We start from the raw sequence: 24,320 nt of genomic DNA, 5'->3' as shown, positions 1-24,320 counted from the left end.
TTCAAAACCAGCCTGAGCAAGAGCGAGACCCCATCTCTACTATAAACAGAAACAAATTAATTGGCCAACTAAAAACATATACAAAAAAATTAGCCAGGCATGGCGGTATATGCCTGTAGTCCCAGCTATTTGGGAGGCTGAGGCAGAAGGATCACTTGAGTCCAGAAATTTGAGGTTGATGTGAGCTAAGCTGACACCATGGCACTCTACTCAGGGCAACAGAGTGAGACTCTGTCTAAAAAAAAAAGGGGGGGGGGTTCTTTTCAGATGACTATGAAATATTATTTGCTACTTAACACAATAAAGAATGTTGTAGTCAATCTGATCACATTTTATACCAATTTGAAACTTAAGAGAAAAGAGGGGGGTGGTGTTAGCACAGGAAAAATCCTATGCATTAATATTTCTTCCATAAACTGGGAAAAGTCTTCCATTATTTAACTTTAGTTTGGAAATTTCAGGTCAATGCAATGAATCTATGTTCCACAGGAGCAAAATCTGAAGATCACTGAATATGTAAAACTTTTTGACAAGATAAATACTAGCTATAACTGTGTGAATCCATAGAAAACTCAAAACATACTAGCTAGGTACATCCTGAAATGGAAAAAAAAGCACCAATAACACAACTTCAATAACTGGTGTTTTTATAATAAAAGGAGTGGTGAAACATGGCAGGAAGAACTAGACAGATGTCTTTCAGGACAAATTCACTCTCATTCTACTATGAGTTAGAGCAGCCAAAGGTAGGAGGCCACCAGGAAAGATATTCCTACCTGTAGGAATATTTTTTAAACTGGCTTTCTTATACTGGAATCAAGCCACAGGTATAGGCTCATTATTTGAGCATATCACAGTGGTACAGAACTGTGTACTCAAAATAGTTGTTAGATCTAACAGAGGCTTATAGGAAAGAATATAAGAAAACTCACATAAAATAAGATCTATTAATTTGAAGAATAAAATGCAAAGCAAAGCAAAGCTCTCCTCTTACACTGGGAAGCTCTAGACCAGATGTCCTCAAACTACGGCCCGCAGGCCACATGTGGGTGTTTTTGGCCATTTGTTTTTTTTACTTCAAAATAAGATATGTGCAGTGTGCATAGGAATTTGTGCATATTTTTTTAAAACTACAGTCTGGCCCTCCAACAGTCTGAGGGACAGTGAACTGGCCCCCTGTTTAAAAAGTCTGAGGACCCCTGCCCTAGACTATGATCTCCTTAAGGGCACTTTACTCGTCAGATCATCCCCAGCTCTGACAAAGATCAGGAAATTATGTAGATGCTCCATAAATGTTGATCAAGGAAGAAAGCCGCCTAGGTATGTAAAAATCTGGTATTTACAAAGAAAATATGTAGTCCCTTCAGATCAGTGGTTCTCAAAGTATGGTGCCTTGACCGTCAGCATCACCTGGGAACTTCTAAAAGTGCAAATTATCACACCCCTTCCCCAACCTACAGAAACTAGGGGACAGGGTGGGGGGCCGCAATCTATGGCTTAACAAGCCCTCCAAGTAAATCTGATGCATTAAAGTTTACACACCACAGTGTAGATTGTCCAATTCTAACATATGGATCAGGACTTAGGTTCTCAGCCCCAGCTGCACATTCAAGTCACTTAAGTGGCTTTTATGTTTTATAAAAGCCCAAGCCCTACCAAAGGTCAACAGAAGCAGAATCTCTGGAATGGGTTATTTTTAAAGCAACCCAAAAGATTACAATGTGAAAGTGGGTTGAGAACCACTGGACTAGAACCCAAGGCCCCAACCTCAGCTGCTACGTCACCAACTGTACAGCACGGCCCTTCCTTAGCAATACTCCCCCAGTTCCCCTCCCACACCTGAAAAATCTGAAAGCCAAGACAAGCACAGGCTTACACTGAAAATCCGAAGTAATTATTTACCTTAAACATGAAGTCAAAACTGGAAGAGGAAGCTCGGTAAAAGCAGGCTGTGTGTGTGTGTGTGTGTGTGTGTGTGTGTGTGTGTGTGTGTGTGTGTGTGTGTGTGTGTGTGTGTGTGTGTGTGTAAGCACGCAGTGACAAGCAGATAAAGCAGGTAGAGGGGGAAACATTCCTGTATAGTCTTTTGTACCTGAGGAAATAAATGAACTTGGATCCCAATGAAAGGCACTCTTGACTGTGACATAACAACTTAGAAGCTGGGGCCCACTCCTCTCCTCTACCTTCCTGTGCAGCAGAGACTTGAAGGCTAAAACTACATTTCCCAGACTCTCTTGCAGCTAGCTACGTGGCCTTATGTACTGTCAAACAGATGAAATTGGATGAGATTGGAAGGCAAAGGTTTGCAAGTCAGGGACCACACTTTTGTTGTCTCTGTCACCAAGCACCATGGTTGGAGGTGTCTGGTTTTCCTGGGGCAACTTCCAACCCTCCCATGTCAATGACAGCATGGTCCTGAAATGCTCCCCACCCCCCACCGCTTGCCAGGCAGTGTTCTGACAGCACAAGAGGCCACTGCTCCCTTGGTGGCCTGCTCTGCTACGAGACTCTGAAAGTCATTCCTGAGAGCTCAACCTCAAGTCTGTTTCTTCACCTTCCCAACAAATTCTGTAAGCCATATAATACCCTGTTAAATCTCTCTCTGCTTAAATCAGCTAGAGCAGATTTTGTTCTCTGCAAGTGAACCTTGACTGATACAATCAGCAATTGCAAAAGAAAGTCTGGAATTCCCTAAAACTACACAGCTACCATTAACGTCAGAGGAAGAAAGAAAAGGGTGTCTCATAGAATTTTTTTAACATAATTTTTTATTGAAGAAATTGAGTCACTTCTCCCTCATCCTACAGTTTCCCTAAGTTCTGATAAATGAAGAGCAGTCATTATGAAAGAAGTTACTGAAATATAAATTAGTATACAGACAAGATGCCATGTTAAACATTTTCCAAACCACAACATTTCTATGTAATCCACTCTCAAAAGTTCATATCACTCAACAACTGACTTATAAAGCATCAGACACCACAAATGTTAACCCTCTGGGTAATTACACAAGTGAGTCATTTCAGGGGTGCTGGAGATGATTATCAGAAGGATTCAGCAGGTTGTCATGTATGTTAGATTTACCTGCGTTCTGTTGTGGATGAACACAAACTATAAAGCCATCATCGCTGAAATTCTGATATTAAGCAGCAGAGTATAACAATTAAGAAGTGAATGATGGTGCTTTTAGTTGGGCTCTGTTGCCAAAAAAGCTTGAAACACACTAGTTTTAGATTTTACTATTATTGTTATTAACTAAAGCTAACTCCAACAAATGTTCACAACAGTTAAAAATTGACAGGAGACAGTATTAATCTTTTCTGAAATAGACACTTTTCTGTTTATATTTTAACTCCTTACAGAGACAGTAGGAGGTGCTTTCTTACACTGACTTAAGCAGACACCAGCAGCTTTAGAAGAAACCCTGGGGTCAGAGACGTGCTGCTGAATGGTGACCTTGGGCAAGTCAGTTAACATCACTGAGGGTTTTTTTGTGTGTGTGTTTTGAGACAGGGTCTCTCTCTGTTGTCTAGGCTGGAGTGCAGTGGCACGATCACAGCTCACTGCAGCTTCAAACTCCTGGGCTCCAGCAATCCTCTCACCTCAGCCTCCCAAAGTGCCAGGATTACTGGCATGAGCCACCGTGCCTGGCGCTGAGTTTTAGTTTCTTCATTTATAAAATGGGTAAAATGATAATAGCGTCTATCTTATCTGTTTCATAAGATTATCCAAACCAAACAGAATGAAGAAAAAGTGCTCTATAAATCCTAAAGTTAACTGATGTTAGTAGTGATTATCACTAGCTACTCTTTGAAAAAAAAAAAAAAGACATGCTGAGAACAAGGCTTTGTAATATTTCTAATCCCAAATATGAATGGAAGGTCAGAAGGTCTAAGATGTACTGGCTTAGAGAAAAGCAGCAAAACATGACGGGCCCATAAGAAATGGCGTATTAAAATGCTACTGGATGATCACATCTCATTAGGAAGGCTGGAGAGTCAGTTTGATGCTGAGACTCCATCAACCATCCCCACATCCACCACAGGATGGACTGGTGGGAAATCCACCCCGTGCCGCCACCAGCAGAAGGCTGCCTCGGTCAGCCCAAACGGAAACTTCACAGGCAACCTGCTTCCTCGTGCTGCCCTCTTCCCAATCCAGGTCTCACCATGAGCATCTGGTTGGCAGAGCTTGTGTGTCATGTGCTTGTGTCCTGGCTGCAGGAAAGATGGGAACCCAGGCAAGCCTTCCAAGGCGGGGAGCCTCTCCAACACAGAAAAGACAAAGATGACGAGCAGCTGCAGCTAGACCAGCAAGATGAACCTGATCAGGTAGAGTCACTAGGCACATACCTGCCTAATCTCCCTTTCTTTTCAAACAACCCTTGAAGTGGGTAGGATTCTTCCTTTACAGCTGAGAACACTGCAGGTCAAACAGTTGACCCGCCCCAAGTTCCATGTCTTTCCACAGGGCCACAGCTCAGACCGTTAGGTTCCCTTAAACCAGGGTTTCTCAACCTTGGCCCTACTGACATTTTGTGTTGGATCATTCTTGGTTGTAAGGAGCTGCCTGGTGCATTATAGGACGTTTAGCAGCATCCCTGGCCTGTACCCAGCAGATGCCAGTGGCAATACCTCCCCACCCTCCCCACAAGCTGTGACTACCAAAAGACTTTCTCAAGACATTGCCAAATAGCCCCTAGGGAGCAAAACTACCCACGCCCAGCTATCAACTACTCCTTAGATGGTAATGCTCTCCATGCTCATCCATGCAACACAATCACCTATGGGAAGGATGTTATGTACCAGGCCCAGTGCCAGGCACTGAGAAGACAGCCCAAATAAACCAGAGACCCTGCCCCAAGAGGCGAACAGCAGCCTTATCAAGGAGTGGCTGGTACAAAGTGTATGATGATACACGCTATCACAAGGTAGAATGACAGAACTACGATCCTAATCCCGCTGCAGTTGCAGGTCACAGAGGTCTTTGGAGATGGATCATTTGTCATTACCTATAGCAATAACAACGGCTAGCTAACTTTCACTGGGCATGGTGCTAAAGGCTTTATATCTGATCTCACTTAAATAATGTATCACTAAAACTCTTTAAGGGGAAGAGTGATTACTATCCCTGTTTTTCAGATGAGAAAGCTGGGGTATTTAAGAGAGTCTTAAATGAATACTAGTAAATCACAGAGCCAGAAATGACCCCAGGTTGTTTTGACACTAAATATATTATAATACCTGGAGAATATGCTCAGAGTTTGGCAAGTAAAGAAGAGGACTTTAAACTATCCTTATGAATTATGCCACTGGACAACATTGTAACTGAAACCAATTTAAAATAAAGTCTTTCTGATTTGTCATTATGACTCATAAATGCCCACAGTTCAGTAGAAGGCAGACCTGCCTAATGCAGAATATTATTCTCCAGTATTACATGCTGAACTCAGTCTCAATTTTTTTTTAAAGCATCAAGGTTACAGTATAATTAGGAACCAGCTGCAATTGTAATTACTGCTCCCAATATAATTTGTTACATATTAGCAAGTGTCAAATTACTACTGCTCCTTAAATGAATAAAAACTGATTGTGCTGTTCTGAAGACTGGGACGTATATTCCTGATGGGGAACAAAGGAATATAAAAAGTATATGACATATTTATAAAGTGCTGAAAGGCTCTACTTAGGAGATCACAAGCTGCTGAAGCCCAGATAATGCTGTAAGAAGTTAAAATGACTTCTGAGAGAGAATAGGTAACTTAATAAATACAGAGGAAGAAAAAGCCAAAAATGAAAGGACAATGAAGAAGTTGCTCCCACTACCTACCTTACCTGTTCAAAATTCTGCTAGGCATCATCCTCATCTATAACTGAAGCACAGTCAAGAACCCAAAAGGAAGCAAAAAGGGAAAAGCAAAGGAGCCCCCTGCACAGCCAGGTACCTCATCCCAGAGACTACCCACCATTTCACTGGAGAGCCCTACAAGGTCCTCTTCCACAACCCGTACACTTTTGGCACAACCCTAAGCAACTTTTCTGATTGTAAACTCACGGCTAAGACTTCTATAAAGCTTACTGTGTCTCAAGCTCTGTTCTAAGCTTTGCAGACATTAGTACACTGACTCACCCAACAGCCCCAGGAAGTAGGTACCACTATGCCCCTTTTATGGAGGAGGAAACTGAGGTCCAGAGAGGTTGAGTAACTTGCCCAAAGCACTCAGCTAGTAAGTGGTAGAGTGTAATTTGAACACAAATCCATGATTTCAACCATTATGTTGCACTGCACTTCAGAGGAAAAGAGAGCAGGAGGTTGAGAGTGAGAACCCAGAGATAAAAAGAAAATGAAAACACATCAACCAATTGTAATACATGGGTCTTATTTACATGACAACTAAAAAACTATCTAAAAAATTAAAAGACAAGAGGAGAAATGTGTGAAATGTGTACAGAAGAGATAATCTGAAGATACTGAAGAATTACTGTCATTTCTTAGGTGTGATAATGATATTTTTAGATACATACTAAAACATTCATAGATGTGACGATGATAGCTGGTGTTTGCAAAAAATTGGGAGGATGGGAGTGCGTGAGAGGGTGTGGCCATAAACTGATACTAGCTACTGGTTAGATAAGGAGATGAGGGTTCGCTATATTATTCCAGTCTTGTACATTACGGGAAATTTCCCTAGGGAGAAGTTTAAAAAATGATGCTGTTCTTCAAGGATTAAGTCAAATACCTCTTCCTCCAAGTTTTCTAGGTAATCCTCATAGAATGTTTGCTATTTGAACCTATTTTATGAGCCTTGCAATGGGACGTTTAAATTCTGACTCTATCAATAACCAGCAATGTGACTTCTTATTTTCTCATCTGTTGAAGAAAGTGAGCAATAGAATAAGGACGGAGTGAAAAGTAGCACAACCTGGGACCAAATCTAGCTAGCAGCGCCTTTCTTCCTGTTTACTTGTATACTTTTCATACTCGGAGTGACCCAGCTCACTGAATCAGCGGTGGATACCTGAGCCCTGGAGGACGATCTCTGGGCTTTCTGCACTAACCAGATTTCCTCTGAAGACTGGGAGCCAGCAGATTCCAGGCGCAGCTAGCAGCCGGTCACTCTGGTAGATGATGTGGCACCAGTGGAGGGTCATGACCTCCTGGGGTTGAACAACAACAAAAAGTAAACTGGTCCCCTACCTTTCATCTTATACGCAGATCACTGCAGATGGATCGATTAGAGTTAATCTTTAAAGACAGAGAGAGAATTTTTTAAAGTGCTAGAAAAACGCGTGAGTGGTTTCTTATGTAATATAAACTGGGGAAGCTGATTTTAAACATGACACACATCTCAGGAGTGATAAAGGAAAAGACTGATAAATATTTAATAGAAAAAAAAATTTTGTAAGTGAATATGGGTCTGGGACAGTGGCTCACACCTGTAATCCTAGCACTTTTGGAGGTCGAGGCAGGACGATCGCTTGAGGCCAGGAGTTCAAGACCAGCCTGAGCAGAAGCGAAACCCACCTCTACTAAAAACAGAAAACTTGGCAGGGCATGGTGGCCTATGCCTGTAGTCCCAGCTACTCAGTAGGCTGAGGCAGGAGGATCGATCACTGGAGCCCAGGAGGTGGAAGTTGCAGTGAGCTATGATTGTGACACTGCATTCCAACCTGAGCCACAGAGTGAGATGCTATTGCAAAAAAAAAAAAAAAAAGAACCAGTTAAACATCAAACAACTGAGAAAAAAAAAAACATGGGCAACGTTGTTCATTTAAAACCACTCAGAACAAATCGATGTGAAAATGCAGGCAAATAATCCAATAGAAACTTGGGCAAAGGTCAAGACCAGGCTAGTCCGGAGTTACTGGTGGACACCACAAATGGGCTAACTGAAATCTCCATGAACCACCATAAAAACAGAATCTGGGACTGAACTTTTACTTCTGGAACTGAGATGGGAGACAGCGAAAAGAACTCAGAGGCAACATCAACCAGCAATAAATATTCATGTGCGAATGCTCAGAAGTGGATTCCTTGCCAGTGGGCATAGCATCAGTCTTGTCCTTGAAGCCACCTGAAGGACCTTCTGGGCATTTTGCCCTGTAATGTAGCCGGGTTTTCTTAGTCTGAAAGGAGCATGTTTCTCCAGGTGCCGCCTTCTGAAGCAGACTTTCCGTAGTCATAAGGATCCATCTGCCCTGGGACAGCCCAACCCCTGCCAAGGTCTGTTCTGCAGTTATGACTCTCCATCGTGCGTGCACTTGGAGTCTACCCATGGGCAACTCAAGTACTTCCAAATTTTTATTTATTTTGGGGGGGATAGAGAGGGATTGAGCAAATGGTTTACTAGAAAAAGAAAAATGTTTCCCACAAAACACACACATGCAGCATGAAATCTCCTTGTCCCTTTCACTTTGCCATAGATTGGCACACCAAGTAAACGAACGATTCAACAGTGTCTCAATGCTATGTCACAGTTACTCTGCAGGATATCGCTGTCTTTGTCCTCAGGAGTTTAAAATCAAGTAGGTAACATAAAATTTAAGAAGCACCGAGGATCATGTTCCTTCAGAGCTTCAACATCATTATCTCACCCAAGATAATTTAAAAATGATTCAATACCAGTTATGGGCTGAATTGTATCCTCCTCCCCCCTCACAATTCACATGTTGAAGTCCAACCCCAGTACCTCAGAACATGACGGTACATGAAGATAAGGTCTTTGAAGAGGTTACTAAATTAAAATGGGATCATTAAGGGGACCCTAATCCAATATGACTAGTGTCCTTATAAGAGGAAATTAAGACACAGACACAGAAGGAACCACATGAAGACACAAGAAGAAGACAGAGAGCCATCTACAAGGCAAGCAGAGAGGCCTCAGAAAAAAATTAACCCTACCCGGATCTTGATCTCAGGCTTTTAGCCTCCAGAACTGTGAAAAAGTAAATTTCTGCTATTGAAGCCACCCAGTCTGTGATACTTTGTTATGACAGCCCTAGCAAACTAACAATACCATTTAATATTCCATATTTGAGTTGCTCTAATTGGGCCAATTCTTTTCATTCTTTATTTATTTTGGATCCCTGGGCTCAAGCACTGCATTGGGTTGTCACGTCTCTTTGGGAGTCTCCTTTATTCCAGCCTTTCTCATTCATAACATTGACATTTTTGAAGTCAGGCCAGGGTTCTTATAGAACATTCTACTTTCTGGATTTGTCTGATTGTTTCCTCATGATTAGATTCAGATTAAACATTTTTGGCAAGAGCTCTCCTAAGGTCATGTTGTATAATTACCATTGCATAATATCAGCAGGTATGTAATGCTAGTTTATCCCATGTATTGATGATCACTTGGCTGAAACAGGTACCTTCAGTGTAAAGATACTTTTTTCTCTTTGTAAACAGTCATTTACAAGGAGATACTCCAAGACAATGGAAATTCCAACAATCTTTTACCAAAGGATTTTAACATCCATTGACTGAATCAATTATTACTTGCAGGTTACAAAATATTTTTTTTTCCTTTTTCTAATTTTGGAATACCTTCCACCTTTATCAGCTGGCATTCTTTGGTAAAAACAAAAACCAAGCAAAAAAAAAAAACCCCACTTTATCTCTCTCCCCTCCATCTTACTTAGTCCTTTGGGGAAGCAATAATTGCCATTCATTATGCATTGATGGATTTTTTTAAAATTCAATATGTTACAATCCATTTCCAATTGACTTGTTTTTATTGTGGTAAAATATACATACCATAAAATTTATCATTTTAACCACTTTAAGTGAATAATTCAGTGGCATTAAATACATTCACAATGTATAATAACCACCACCACTACCCATTTCGTCATCCTAAACACAAACTTTGTACCAATTAACCAATACCCAATTGATTTTTAATAGTCATTACTTTTTGTAACAATTATGATACATACCCATAATATATATACATGCTTACATATATAATATAGATACATACACCTAAGTGTATATATTTAAAGAACAAAAATCACTTTTAACTCAGTGTACCTTCTGAGTATTAACAACTGTTAATATTCAAACTTAGACAACTAAAATAAACCATTCTGCAAAAAGCTGGTGGACCCAGACAACAACATCTGAACCCATTGATCAAACATAACATCACAGGAAACAACCAAGAATTATGCATCTCCCAATGTGAACAGCCAGTACAAAGTACCCAGTAACCTGATGGGAGACATCCAGCACCACCCAGGAAGTATCCTAGCCAAAAACAAAAAAATAAGACCCTAACTTGATCAAGCTTCTAGGTCAAACCATCCCATGCGGGAAATACTGAGGACAGAGGAACACCATAAGGGTGCAATCAGCACAGTCCAAACTGTGGGAAACTACAGGAAGGTGACCCAATTCCCTCATCAAATAAACTGCAAGAAAATAAAAGCAAAAAAAGGGGGCAAGAGAACCTATACATTAACAAGATTTAAAAGACATACAAACCAAATGCAATGTGTGCATTGCATCCGAATACTGAATACAACAAACCAACTGCAAAAACTGTAAACTTAGGATAAGAGTTTTAACATCCCTACAGGTTCTTCAAGAAATGAAGAAACAGAACTAAGACCTCTTCAGAAAAAGGGAGAAAAGAACTTAAAAAAAAAAAAATCCAACCACCAATACAAAGGAATGATAAGAAAGATTCCTATCTCCCGCTGAGCTCTAAGTTAAATAAACTAACAAACAAATAGGCACCCACTATTTCCTGCTATACTGTTGCCATATAGCTTTATGGCAAAGAATTTAAACAGGGGTTGATAAGTCCCCTTTACAAACTGCCGTGAAGGATATGGAAATGGAATGAGTGTGAGGTAATACAGAAAAAGTATTAAATTAAAAGTATTAAAAATACAGCCAAGGCTGGACACGGTGGTCCACGCCTGTAATCCCAACACTTTGGGAGGCCAAGGCAGGAGGAACATTGAGGCCAGGAGTTCAAGACCAGCCTGGGCATCATAGTGAGACCCCATACCTACAAAAAATTTAAAAAGTAGCCAGGCATGGTAGTGCACCCCTGTAGTCCTAGCTACTTGGGAGGCTGAGGCAGGAGGATTGCTTAAGCCCGGAGATCAAGACCAGTCTGGGCAACATAGGGATATCTCATCCCTATGAAAAAAAAAAAAAAAAAATTAGTGGGGCATGGTGGTACACACCTGTAGTCCCAGCTACTTAGGAGGCTGAGCCCAGTAGTTCAAGGTTACAGTGAGCTATGATTACACCACTACACTCTAGCCTGAATCACCAAGTGAGACCCCCATCTTTTAAAAACCAAAATACATTTTTAAAAATACAATTAAGACCAAAGACACTTCAGCTAACTAAAGAGTTTAATTTTTATTCTGTAGACAACTAAAGCCACACTTTGTAGCAAGGTAAATTAAAGAGGACAATATAACACAGTGGTTATGTGCTTGGGCTCTGGAGCCAAGCTGTCTGTGTTCAAATCACAGCTCTACTACTTATAAACTCTGTGACCTTGGACAAGTTACTTAATCTCTCTGTGCCTCAAGGAACTTACCTACTCGTACAGGTGAGTTATCTCATTTGTATTATGGAGATAACAGCACTTACATGCCATGAGATTGTTAAGAAGATCAAATTACCAGATATAAAGAATGCTTAGAACAGTGTCTGACTTTCATTAAGTATTATATAAACATAAGCTAAAGTTGTTTTATTATGTGAATAACCTTTCTGAGCCTTAGGTTTCTTACCTGACAAATAAGGTTATCAACAGATTCCCTGCTACCTTGTAGATGATTATAAAGTTCAAATAATGAAGCTTGGGTCTTCATACTATCTGGTTACTTTAATCCCAGTAGACTTTGAGCTTCTTGAAAACAAATTCAATAGCTTACTCATTTTTGGAAGTCCAGCACAGTATAGGGGCTGACAAATAGTTGGTGTCAATTACACACTTGAATACATTTTTTAAAACTGTAGAGTGCTGTACCCATGAACACAGTACTGCAATTATCATGGCAACTAGAGCCAATCTTAGAAAAGTCCTTCAGCAGTCTTCTGGGAGGAATGGAGGGGGAGTGCAGGGAACAGACTAAAGGCAAGGAGACCAGTGTGGAAAACATGGCAATGGTATAGTTAAAAAGTAATGAGGACCTTAATTTAAATATTGAAGACTGGACATACCTGCTCCAGGGAAGTAGAAGGGTTTAACTGACCCATCACTTTCCCCACATCCAAATTCCTACGAATGGTGCCTCTCCTAGTTGCCCATTAACAGGTACTTAACTGAACTAACTGGAAACTTTAACTAGCAGGAAAGTGAAGTTGCAGGCTAAAAGTAAGGAATGACCAAGAAGATGGATTTAGTTCTAGGTTAACAAGAATTAGAAATATATTTGAGATAGACAAGCTGCGATTTGCAGCGAACAGCCAAAACACAGGGCTGGAGCCTGAGAGAGCTACGCAGGCTGAGAAGTGACAGGGAGCCCCCCCCCCCATTCAAAGGACAGGTGAAGCCACAAGAGCTGGAGGGAGAGAGGATCTTGGGCAGAGCCCTGGGGGACACCAACATTCAGGGGAAGCAGAAGGACAAAGAAAGGCCTGCAAGGGAGAATAAAGGAGTAAAATGAGAGGTTAGAGGCCAGAATGAGAAGGGACACCATGAAAGCAGATGGCAGGCACTCCAGGAAGAAGGGGTAGGACACGGGGTCTCATGAAGCCAGCAATGAGTAGGACAGGCCAAAAATTTAGAAGTGAGGAAACAGGTAACCTTTAGGGGAGAATGACCAGCATTTAACGGAGTCAGCTTGACCGAACAAGAGGGTCTGTCTGGTTAAACAGGCCATGAAAGTAGGGTTTGCTCAGTTGTTGTTAAATACTTTGCTAAGGGAATTGTATGCCCACGACAAAGGCACATCCTCCTAACCCCCAAGCAGAACCAACATATCCACAGGTTCACACACTGCTCTGTTCCAGGACCCACCCTATAGCAACGAAGGAAACCTGAAGCATAGGTGGTTATGAGGCAGCAAAAGCCCAGCAGGGAGAGCAGGAAGTGCTCAGCAGGGAATGTCATAATAGAGACATAATCTCACAGAGAGTACAGGACAAGGGGAGGAATGGTTCCCTGCAAGAATTCATCACAAGCGGAGGTTGGTATAGGACAAAAGGTCTAAGAGGCGAAAGCACTGAGAAGGAGTCAGAGCTCCTCCGGCAATCTTCTAAAACATCTCAATATCCAAAAAGATCTACTTCTTGATTGTCTCACATATTGCCTTTCAATCCTCCCCTCCCCACCCCAACCCTTTATTTGCTGACCAACACCTGCATGACTTAAGCCGGGGAACATTGGCGCCAGATGGCCCTGGAGGTTAGCCAGGGGGAGGACTATGGGACCAGGCGTATTCTGCAACATTTTTCCCCTCCAGCACCTCCTCTGACCATAGAAAACCACTGACACTTTTCTGAAGACAAACGGAGCTTTCAATTTTGGCAATAAAACCTCTATTTTAAAATCATCACAAAACGGTATTAATTTAATGTCTGAGCACCCAAGACACACAGGGCAGGACTGAAAAGAAATCGTCATGAAAGAAGAGAACTTAGAGGAACCCCTCCATATCCTTCTTTTGAACTGACACATGAGGGACTTTAATCTCACTGCATTCCTTTCTTATCCCAAGAAGGAGCCAGCAAAGGATCGCTTGAAGCAAAGTGAACCAAAATAGTGGAGAACAGTGGTTGTCAAGCTTTTAAAAACCCTGAGGTTCAGGCCACAGCTGAGTTCAATTCAGTCAGAATCTCCGGGGTGAGATCCAATCATCGGCATTTTTAATCCCTGTCCAGAAGATATCAATGTGCTGAGAACCACGAGAGCTAAAGCCAAGGAAGCTTAAGGGAAGTTGGACCGATTACAAATTTTTCTAGGACTCCCAAATTTTTCTTTTCCTGGTAAAACAGGACAGGATGGAGGAGAGAGGAATGAGCATCACTGTGTTATATAAATTCCAAGGCCCCTCCAGCTCTAACAATTTAAGAAACCTTAAAACTCAAACATTAATGGAACCATAGAAACTTGCTATTTTAATAGTCATCATCACGGTAGTATCAAAAACAACTGAAATTTACTTTCCTTCATTCCTAGCACAAAAACTGATTTGTGTTATTATGATATCACCAAATATCTAACAGAGTTTTTTAACATAGAGGAGAGAAAAACTGCCATTTGAAGAGTATCCTCAATAACCTCAACCACATTTTATCCTTAATAACAAACCTCTGAAAAGGGTTTTATTACAGTTGAAAAACATGGAAGTTAAATACATAGCTCAAGTCCTAAGTAGTGGAAACTAGGTTAAAATTTCTACAAAGATATATGACAGGAGTGATAGTTATACAAATCTGTACATATACTAAAACCCAATAAATGGGTAAATTGTCTGATATATGAATTATATCTTAATAAAGCAGTCAAAAACAGGAGTATATGACCATTTCTGCCCTATAGAGATTTACAATCTTGTTGGAAAGACAAGAAATACACTTAACAAATAAACACTGAAATGAACCATACACTGAGTAACAAAGGCATTCGAAGATTAAAAACTACTACACAAGCTGGGCATGGTAGCTCACACCTGTAATCCTAGCACTCCAGCAGGCCAAGGCGGGAGGATCACTTGAGATCAAGAGTTCAAGACCAGCCTGAGCAAGAGCAAGAGCAAGATCCTGTCTCTACTAAAAACAGGGAAAAAAACCTACCAGACAGGGATGATCAGAAATATACATGTCCATAATTGACGGCATGTGAATTCTCACATAGGTACCTTTGCAAAGGGAACTCTTTTTAAGGCTTGGGACAGGAGGGGTTTAGAGCAGACACTCTGATGACAGACTGGCAAGATTCAAATCAAGGCTGGAGGACTTACTTGCTACACAACCTAGAGAAAGTACTTAACCTCCCTGGACCTCAGTTTTCTCACCTGTAAATTGATGACAAAAACAGAAAGCACCTACTTCCTGGTATTATGAAAATTAATTGAGTTATTATTTGCAAGGCACTGGGAAAAGTACCTGGCACGCAATAAGCACTATGTAGGCGGTTCCTAAACAAAAGTCTGGTTTATCATGAAGCACCTGACCTCCCCTCCTAAACCATCTCCCACACCTCTCCCATACACTCTACTCTCAACGACTCCAAACCACCAGGCAGACACATGGTGGAGAAGGAGAGAGCAGACTAGAGCAAGACTGGCAAGATGTGAATCCCACCTCCATAATTCCCTAATTATCAGCTCTTGGGCCACTTATATCACCTCTTGCTGTCTCAGTCTTCACCTATAAAACAGGATGACAGTATCCAACTCATCCAGCTGTGAGAGGCATTAATTAACAATGAAAAACATTAGAACCAAATCTGGTATCTAATAAGCACACAATAAGTGTAAGCTGCTTTTTATTTTTTTTAATTACATGCTACTACCAAAATGTAGCATGAGGTCTCACCTCCCTGCCTTTCACTTGTTTCCGATTGGATCTTTCCTCTTCCCCATCCTTTCCTTGTGAAATACTACCACTTCTTAGAATTCTTCCTTCACCTACACAGATATGGGCTCCATTGCTGATGTTCTCATAGCCCTTGTAGCAGGGCAAATGGTTTTGGTTTTCTTAAAGGCCCAAACTAAGTCCAGTTTGTTTTATTTTACTTTATTTTATTTATTTTAGGGACGAGACCTTGTTCTGTTACCCTGGCTGGAGTGTAGTGGTACAATCACAGCTTGCTGCAACCTTGAACTCCTGTGTTCAAGCAGTCCTCCTGCCTCAGCTTCTCAAGTTGCTGGTAGTACAGGTGTGGGCCACCGTGCCAGGCTCAGTTCATTTTAGTACCCTCAGTTTAGTCCTATTTGCAACGATGGAGAGAATACAATACACAATTCTGAATGAATCAATGATCAACAATTCATTCAAGAACAGAAAATCAATATTAATTGTAGTAGTCCTACAGACGAAATTTTCATTATTATTAATGCTTTAATGTGCTCTAAAATTTCTTTTAGTTCTAGGCTAATTTCACCCAAATTATTGGTCCATGTCCAGTTTTACACCAGACCATGCTTGAACTCACTCAAGTGAGCATATTCTAATTTTTAACAGTCTCAAATAGTTTATTTACATAATTCTTAATGCATAAACTTAAACCAATGATGAAGGAATGTCCAGCACAATGCAAAAGGAGCAAAGGCAAAGGAGAGGATGACCCCTCGATTACCACTTCTTAAAAATTCATTTTTTGGGGAGAGGGGCCATAAAATTTTTTTAAAAAATAAAAATTCTTTTTTTTTTTTTTTTTTTTTGAGACAGAGTCTCGCTTTCTTGCCTAGGCTAGTGTGAGTGCCGTGGCGTCAGCCTAGCTCACAGCAACCTCAAACTCCTGGGCTCAAGCAATCCTACTGCCTCAGCCTCCCGAGTTGCTGGGACTACAGGCACGAGCCACCATGCCCGGCTAATTTTTTTATATATATATATATTAGTTGGCCAATTGATTTCTTTCTATTTTTATAGTAGAGACGGGGTCTCGCTCAGGCTGGTTTTGAACTCCTGACCTTGAGCAATCCGCCCGCCTCGGCCTCCCAGAGTGCTAGGATTACAAGCGTGAGCCACCACGCCTGGCCATAAAAATTCATTTTTTGTGGAGCTAGCAGTTTTTGGAAGTTTTTAAAAGAAATAATCAAAACAACACAAATAGTACAGGCAGATCTAACAAGGTAACCCATAAGCATTATTCCTATAAAAATAGGCAGCAAGAGAATGGAAGTGTTTTGAGTTCATTTCAACATACTGAATTTTAGATCAATGTTACTTCATGAAAAAAAGTGAACACCTCTTACACCATTAAATAGTAACCTTCATGGAAGAAATCAAAATAAAAAACAGCCAAAGACTAGATTCTCAGCCTCCACATTTAAACTATTTAAAGAAGGACTTGAATAATTAGTTACATTTCAGTAAGTATAAAGAATACAGAAACTAAGATGAGATCAGGAGGAAACTGCTAGTTGTGGCTAAGTCCATCCAGAAACTATCAGGAATAAGTTAGCTTAAATATTCAAACAATTCACCACAGTGAGTGCAGTGAGTGTTGGAATTCTACAACTGAATCCCCATGTTCTCAGACCCCTCAACTGTTAACTTCTATCCCCTCCCCCCGCCCCCATATGAGATTGTTAAGCCTATGGCTCTGTGTTCTAGGCAAAAAGCAAGGAGCACAGCCTTTAACTCAGACTGTCCAATCCCAACTAGCAGCTGACAGAATCAACCTATAAGGCTGGTGCCCAAAGGCAACTCTATAAGGGACATTCTTGGACTAAGCTAGACCAGCAGCTTCATTTGTGGACCTTCTAAAGCTACATTTACCAAACTGCCATTGAGCCACAATAAGAGACTTTGTAAAAAATGGCCTTATGGAACCCACACACGTTTGGGGTGATGAGGTGTTTTCGAATGCAGTTCACCCACAGCATATAAAAGGGCATAGTAGGTAGTAGAACAAAGAGGAGACCTCTTGTACCTTGATGGTTTTCTCTTTGCTTTAGCTGCTAGAAATTGCAGAGTCACCTCTAGCAAGAACATACTCATTTCCCACTAACCTTAGTCCTGGCTTCATCTTACTTTCCCTTTATTCTGGTTTTCTCATCTACTCAGAGTTGATTTTGACATGTCTTGTAGGATTGTAAATATATGTATATATGACATGAGCCATCAGAAACCCTAGTGAGAGGTGAATTTAAATGAATTAATAAACAAAAACACAAGTTCCCAAATAGTAAAAATGAAATGAATGTTTCACTTTCCCTGACTCTCACTACTGGGTGAAAATCAACTGCCCTTGATATGATGTGACGTTTTAGTAAAAATACAACCAAAAAGTTTGAACCTGCTTCCATGTCACTTAGTTTACTTCCCATTACTTAAGTCTTCTCTTATACTCCATTTCTATGCACACTCCTCAATTAGGTTTCTTCATCTCTAAATAAAATTATTTAAGTCATCTGCAGATATAAAAGTAACAGTGAATAATGGGTATCTATTCCCACCTACTCTAGGGAATGAATTCATACCATGCCTTGTACTGTAGCTGTGTGCAAATGTAATACAAAGAAAAGGTCAAGGACTACTTGGACTTGAAAGGGTTAATGCAACTTCCAAAAATGTACCCTAGTGATCCTCAGGAATCTGCCAAAAAGTCATATACCTGTACACACACACGCACACCTGTGTGTTCATACACACACATACAATCGTGCACACAACACACCCAGAGCACTTTCCTGGCGATAGAACTCAGAGTAATTATACAAAACAAAAAAGCCACTTAGGCCACATAGTGTACCAATGTGAAGAAGCTTACAGATTTAGGGAGTCTGGAGAGACTTAAGTCATAGAACAGAATTTAAATATATTTGTCTGCTTACAATTTCCATTGCAAATGTGATTAGTTTGCTTGAATAAATAGGAATATGATGTGTTGGCCATGTTTTCCTCTTGAGGGTTATCACAGAGTTTTGATTAAGGACAAATGTTTCAAATGTTGGGTGTATTTAAGTTCACTGCGCTTAAAATGAGCTAAGAAGTTGTATACGCTTGATTAAAGGGCTGCCTTCGTGAACTTAAATTAAAAGCAATAAATTCCAATGATTCAAGTGATTGGGACTAAATATGGTATTCTGCCAGCAAAGGTGAAATGCAGTCCAAAGAGAATGATGTGGTGTCCAGGTTTCCAGAAACGGTGAAAGAGGAAAGGTCAAGCTGTCGGAGCTGCCTTTCCTCTGTATTAGTGAATGATTCACATTACATAGAATTCCTTTTAAGTAGAACTTCACAGGAGTGACAGGCTCCCTGGACAATCTGTTCTGTCATTTGCAAAAAAGGAGCCTCTCAAATGCTCTCAAAAGCCGGTGTGTAACTGTTGTCAGATGGAGCGGGGAGAAGGACGGGGAAGGGGAGAGGGGAGGGTCCTGGACTTGGTTCGCACAAATGCACAGGCCGTCTGTCTCCCAGGCAGTTTCCAAAACGGAAGTCAAGGTGACTTCTTCACCCGCGGGAGGGCGGAGCCCTTGAAACGTAATAGGATCAGGCTTCGGGCCGGCTGTGCCCCCGGGAAGGAGAAGCCCGGGCCAACAACAACCGGGGTCAGGCGCAGGAGCGCGCCCTGGGTATCGGAGGGGACCTGCTGACCCCCAGCCCTTCCCCGCCCGGGGTGCGCCGGGCCGCACTCGCGCCCGCTCCTCCTCGCCCGCCTGGGCTCAGCCCTGCCGGGCACCAGCGCCCCTCGCGAGCCAAGTGGGAGTGTCCAGCCGGCAAAGTTTCTGCTGCAAGACCTGGCCTCGGTCCCCGCTACGGCCGCAGGTGCTGCCCGGGATGTGCGGTCCCCGCCCTCCTCCCGGGGCTGCAAGATGGAACAGCTGCCCGGCACCCCATTTTGCCTGCCCTGTTGCGCCCGCCAAGGCACGTGGGCGCCCGAGCCTCTCGCGCCCGCCCCCCGGGCCGGTCGGGCCGGCGCTCCCCGGCCCGGGCCCACGCTTACCTTGGCGGCCGCCATGCTTCACGCCAGGTGCGGGCGGCTGCGGGACCCACTCTCTGGCTGGCTGGCGCTCCGGGCCGGGCGGCTCACTTCCCGTCCCGGCGGCGGCGGGGGCGGCGATACGGCCCGGCAGCGTGCGCGCCCGGCCTGCCTCCCTACGCCCTCCCGCCGGCGCGGGTCATGCGGGCGCCGCCCGCCCATTGGCTGGGCCCGGCCGGGGCGCGCGTGATCCGGCGGCCTCTGCCCTGCGGCCGGGGAGGGCTCAGGTCCTGGGGGCAGTGGCGGGGACAAGGACACGTGACCCCTGCGCTGTCCAGCAGCGGCGAGGGTTGAGGGACCTCGGCGGGGTGCCAGCCCATCACGTGAGGGCAGGTAGCCCAGCGAGGGAAGCTGCTGGCTTTGGCTGGGGCCAGGGGCTACTCCTGGGCCCTGGGGCTGACCGGAGGGCTAAGCAAGGATAGTCGGGACAAAGCCAGAGGAAGTTGAGAACTCCGCTAGCTCACATGCTTGGCCAGGTTTTCCTTGTGCACTTCCTTTCAAAGGGGTTCCACTCTGCACTGTCATATAATGGATCAAAAAACCCTTTGATCCAAAGGCATTGAAGGGAAGGGGAGATTGCAGATGTTGCTGGCAAGCCTACTTTTAGGTCAAATTTGGTAAGTATCCAACAAGTGAATATAGTGCAAGACATATATTTGTGGTACAGAAGAGGTCAGAAAGCTCAGGGTCAGATAAACATCCTCCAGAATAGTCCCTAGTCAAATAAATATGTCAAAATTTTAACTGAAAAATAGAATGGATGACCTCCAGGTCTTACTCCTTTTCATCAGGATTTCATTCATTTATCCCTGTCATCAACATGTATGACAATGTTGATCAAGGAAAAGGGCTTTAATGTATTGCGGATTGTGTGTAAGCATTTATTACGGATCAGTTTAATTCAGTAACATAGACTGAGTGCCTACTATGTGCCAGGCACTGCGCTCAGCGCTGGAAACCCCAAAATAACTTAAGAGCTGGTCCCAGGCCTTAAAGAGCTTCAGGACTAGTGGGAAGGCAGACATAGTGTTAACTTCCTTATAACCTATTAGGGCCACAACCTGTTGCAGAGGCACTATGAGAATGCTGAGCGCTTGGGAAGCCTCTTAGAGACGATGTGCGGTGAGGGAGGGTGTTCCATCCAGGGAAAATGAGGAGGCTGAGGCTCAGAAACTGCTGGGGAACCAAAAGTGGTTGATCATGAAAGATAATGATCTGTGGGACTGGTGGAAGAGGAGTCTGGGCCAGCAAGTAGGGGCTATGTCATGTAGGGTCTTGGGTGCCATATTGAAGGGTATGCACCTTAACTGAAGGGTTTAAGTCAAGAAACAAAATGCGTTTTCAATCTAGATGGATCTCTTTGTGCCATGGGCTGAATTGTCCCCCTAAATCCATGTGTTGGAAACTTAATTTCCAGTGCAGCAGTGTTGGGAGGTGGGGCCTTTAGAGGAGTGTTTACATCATGAGGGCTCGGCATTCACAAATGGATTAATGCTGCTATAAAAGGGCATTGCAAGAGTGGGTTCATTCTTGTACTCTTGTGCCATGTGAGGACACTGTGTTCAGGAACCATCTTGGAAGCAGAGAGACTGAGCCCTAACCTGCTGGCACTTGATCTTGGACTTCCCAGCCTCCAGAACTGTGAGAAATAAGTTTCTGTTCTTTATAAATTACCCAATCTCAGGTATTCTGTTATAGCAGCACCAAATGGGATAAGACACCCTGCTTGCAGTGTGGAGGATGGATCAAGACTGAAGTGCTAGACTATCCAGATGAGACAGGCTGGGGAAGGGATAGAACTAGAGGAATACACAGAAGATACAATTAGTTGGCCATAGTGACTGATTACATATGGGGTTGGGAAGGGAGAAAGGCAGTTGTCCTATATTGTACATAGACCTATGGTGTGGGTGGCTGGACAGACCGCTGAGATCAGTAATACACGAAGAATGTTTTGAGCTGTGCGTGTCTATCTGTAAGGAGAGTGTATGTGCAAGATAAAAATTATGTTGTGGAAGCCAAAGAAGGAAGCATTTCAAAAAGGACCAAAAAGAGGTCCAACAAAGCCCAGAAGACTTGAGCATGTTTATAGGCAGAGGAGGAAGACCAGCAAAGAGTGAAAGAATAAAGACAAAAGTAAAAGCAGGGGAATTAATAGAGAAAAACATGGCAGGGGACAAATCTAAAGCTCATGTGGAGGAATGGTCCCATCTACTCTAGGGATTTAAAAGGTGCAAAGAAAATACAACCTCATGTAAACAAAATCACCTCCTATACTGCCTATTTGTTTTTAAGGGCATCACTAAAGCTCTCCTTTTGTAATATAAATGAAACAAAAAAATTTTAATGTGGTAAAATATTCATAACATAAAACATACCATCAACCATTATTAAATGGTTCAGTAGTGTTAAAATGCATTCACATTGTTGTGCAATCAATCTCCCGCACTCTTCATCTTGCAAAACTGAAACTCTGTACTCATTAAACACCCACTACTATTCCTCCCTCCCCCAAGTCCCTGACAACCACTGTTCTACTTTCTGTCACTATAAATTTGACTACTCTACATACTCATATAAGTGAAATCATACAGTATTTGTCTTCCATTATATTTTTTCTTGAAATTTTGAAAAATTCAAGAAATCATAGTATTGACCAAAAGAACCCACTTGTAATCCTACCAACAGAGTTAGTGGCTATTAAGAGTTGACTCTATTTTTCTCACATCTTACTATGTTTATGTGTGTGTGTAGAGTCATATTTTAAAATTTAAATACAATGAATTATATCCTGTGTATTAGTTTCTTAAGGCTACCGTAACAAATTATCACAAGCTTGGTAGCTTAAAACAACAGAAATTTATTCTCTTACCATTCTGGAGGCTAGAAGTTCAAGAGGAGTCTTATGAGGTTAAAACCAGAGTGAGACCATTTCAAAAAAATAACAACAAAAAAAAACCTTAAAATATAAGCTGGCTGGGTACCCGCCACTTTTCCTCCTGCCACTTTGTCTTATCCTGACAGGCTTAAATGTCCTCCTGATGATAAGTGAGTTGTCTCTTATTTGTCTCTCTGTCCTCAGACAACCCATATCCCTACCACTTAAAAGTAGCTGGCACTGAAGTTTGACTGAAGAGGCCCTGTTATCAGTTGAATTGTGTGCCTCAGAGTGTGGCCTTATTTGGAAATCGAAGATGGAGTTAGTAAAGGGAAAGTCGTACTGGAGTAGGGCAGGCCCTTAATGCAGTACAACTGGGGTTCCTGTGGGAACACAGAGACACACTACTAGGAGAACAGCAATTGACAACAAAGGCAGAGATGCAGGGATGCAGCTGCAAGCCCAGGAATGCCAAAGATCAACAACCATCGCCAGAAGCTAGCAAGAGGCAGCTTGGTTTGGGACTTCTATCCTCCAGAACTGTGAAAGAAATAAATTTCTGTTGTTTGAAGCCCCCCAATTTGTGGTACTTTGTTATGACAGCCCTGGGAAAAGAATACAGGCCCGAAAGCCACCTGTATTTTATAGCACCATAGGCCAACCTTGTCTGCTGGGAAAGCAGCCAACCCAAATCATGGGGAAAGCTCGTGGGCTAACAAGGCACACAGCCTCAGCGTGAGCCCAAGCCCTGGGAGTTCAGAAAAGTGAGCAACATGACCTGCTCTGAGCTTTCACCTTTTCCAGAACACCCGTGCCTTGTAGATGACCTTTGGCCATGCTCTTAAACTATCTGATTTTCTTCAGCTCCATTAAAAGCAAACAAGCAAATAAAAGGCACCACTACCAGCCACCAGCATGCTCCCCAGATTAGATTGCCAGAAAGGGTATCCAGCAACAATGCCTGCCAAGCCCATGGTTTATAAGAAATTTTAGGCATCTAACTACAGACTGCAATAATGATCCTTTATGTGGATTGCATTTTCCAGGGCTAGTAAAGGACATGGTGTGACAGAGTGAATGGAGCCCCATGAAAATGAGAAGCTCCCGAGTTCTGACCTTATAACTGAGATGCCGCAGCTCAAGGACACAGAGAGCCCCTCTGTTGCAGTCGTTTGGGTTTGGAATCCTGCCAAGTGTCAGGTGGCACATGACAAGCCTTCCCTAAGAGTGGGCTAAAGGTAAATCCGAAATGAATGTGGCCTGGCTTCTTAGCAGATCCAAAGGCCTTCTTAGAGAACGCTGTGTCAACATTTTTAGAGTTAAGAGAGGGAAGAAGAAAGTGAGTCAGGTTGAGGAAACATAAGATCCCTTGGGAAAGTGTGATTGAAAACAAATCCCCAAAGCTCGAGAGCAGGGCCTTACACAGTTAGTTCCTGAAAGCCAGTCAGGGCAGTGTTGCTCTCTGGAGGCTCCAGGAGAGAATCCATTTCCTTGCCCTTTTCAGCTTGGAGGGTCCATCCACATTCCTCGGCTCGTCACCCTCTTTCTCCATCTTCAAAGCCAGCCACAGAGGGCCCAGTTCTCGTATCACACCACTCTGCTTTCATTTTCTGTCTCTCTCTTCCACATTTAAGGATGCTTATAATTGCGCTGGGCTGAAGCAGATAATCCAGTTAGAGTCAATTGACCAATGTATTAGTTTGTTGGGGCTGCCATAAAAAAATATCAAAGACTGGGGGCTTAAATAACGAAAATTTACTTTCTCACACTTGTGGAGGCTGGAGTCTGAGATCAAACATCAGCAGGGCTGGTTCC

At 42.6% G+C, this 24,320-nt stretch overlaps 1 protein-coding gene across 3 annotated transcripts in view; it reads right to left on the bottom strand.

Annotated features, from left to right (window-relative positions):
- The window catches only part of SLC25A13 (solute carrier family 25 member 13), a 166,112-nt gene extending 146,368 nt beyond the window's left edge, over positions 1 to 19,744 (bottom strand). For 2 of the 3 annotated variants that reach the window (XM_012757119.2, XM_012757122.2), the window contains exon 1: positions 19,592 to 19,744. In XM_012757119.2, the coding sequence (XP_012612573.1) occupies positions 19,592 to 19,606 (15 nt within the window). In that variant the 5' untranslated portion in view covers positions 19,607 to 19,744. Of the gene's footprint in view, positions 1 to 15,741; positions 16,213 to 19,591 lie in introns of those variants that run through there. The other variant, XM_076006430.1, reaches the window with a different exon arrangement.
- Positions 19,745 to 24,320: the final 4,576 nt, after the last annotated feature.

The sequence above is a fragment of the Microcebus murinus genome, chromosome 9, assembly GCF_040939455.1.
Source record: "Microcebus murinus isolate Inina chromosome 9, M.murinus_Inina_mat1.0, whole genome shotgun sequence".
Taxonomy (NCBI): Eukaryota; Metazoa; Chordata; class Mammalia; order Primates; family Cheirogaleidae; genus Microcebus; species Microcebus murinus.
The sequence above is the reverse complement of the archived record's forward strand: the minus strand, read 5'-3'. Positions and strand labels throughout refer to the sequence as shown.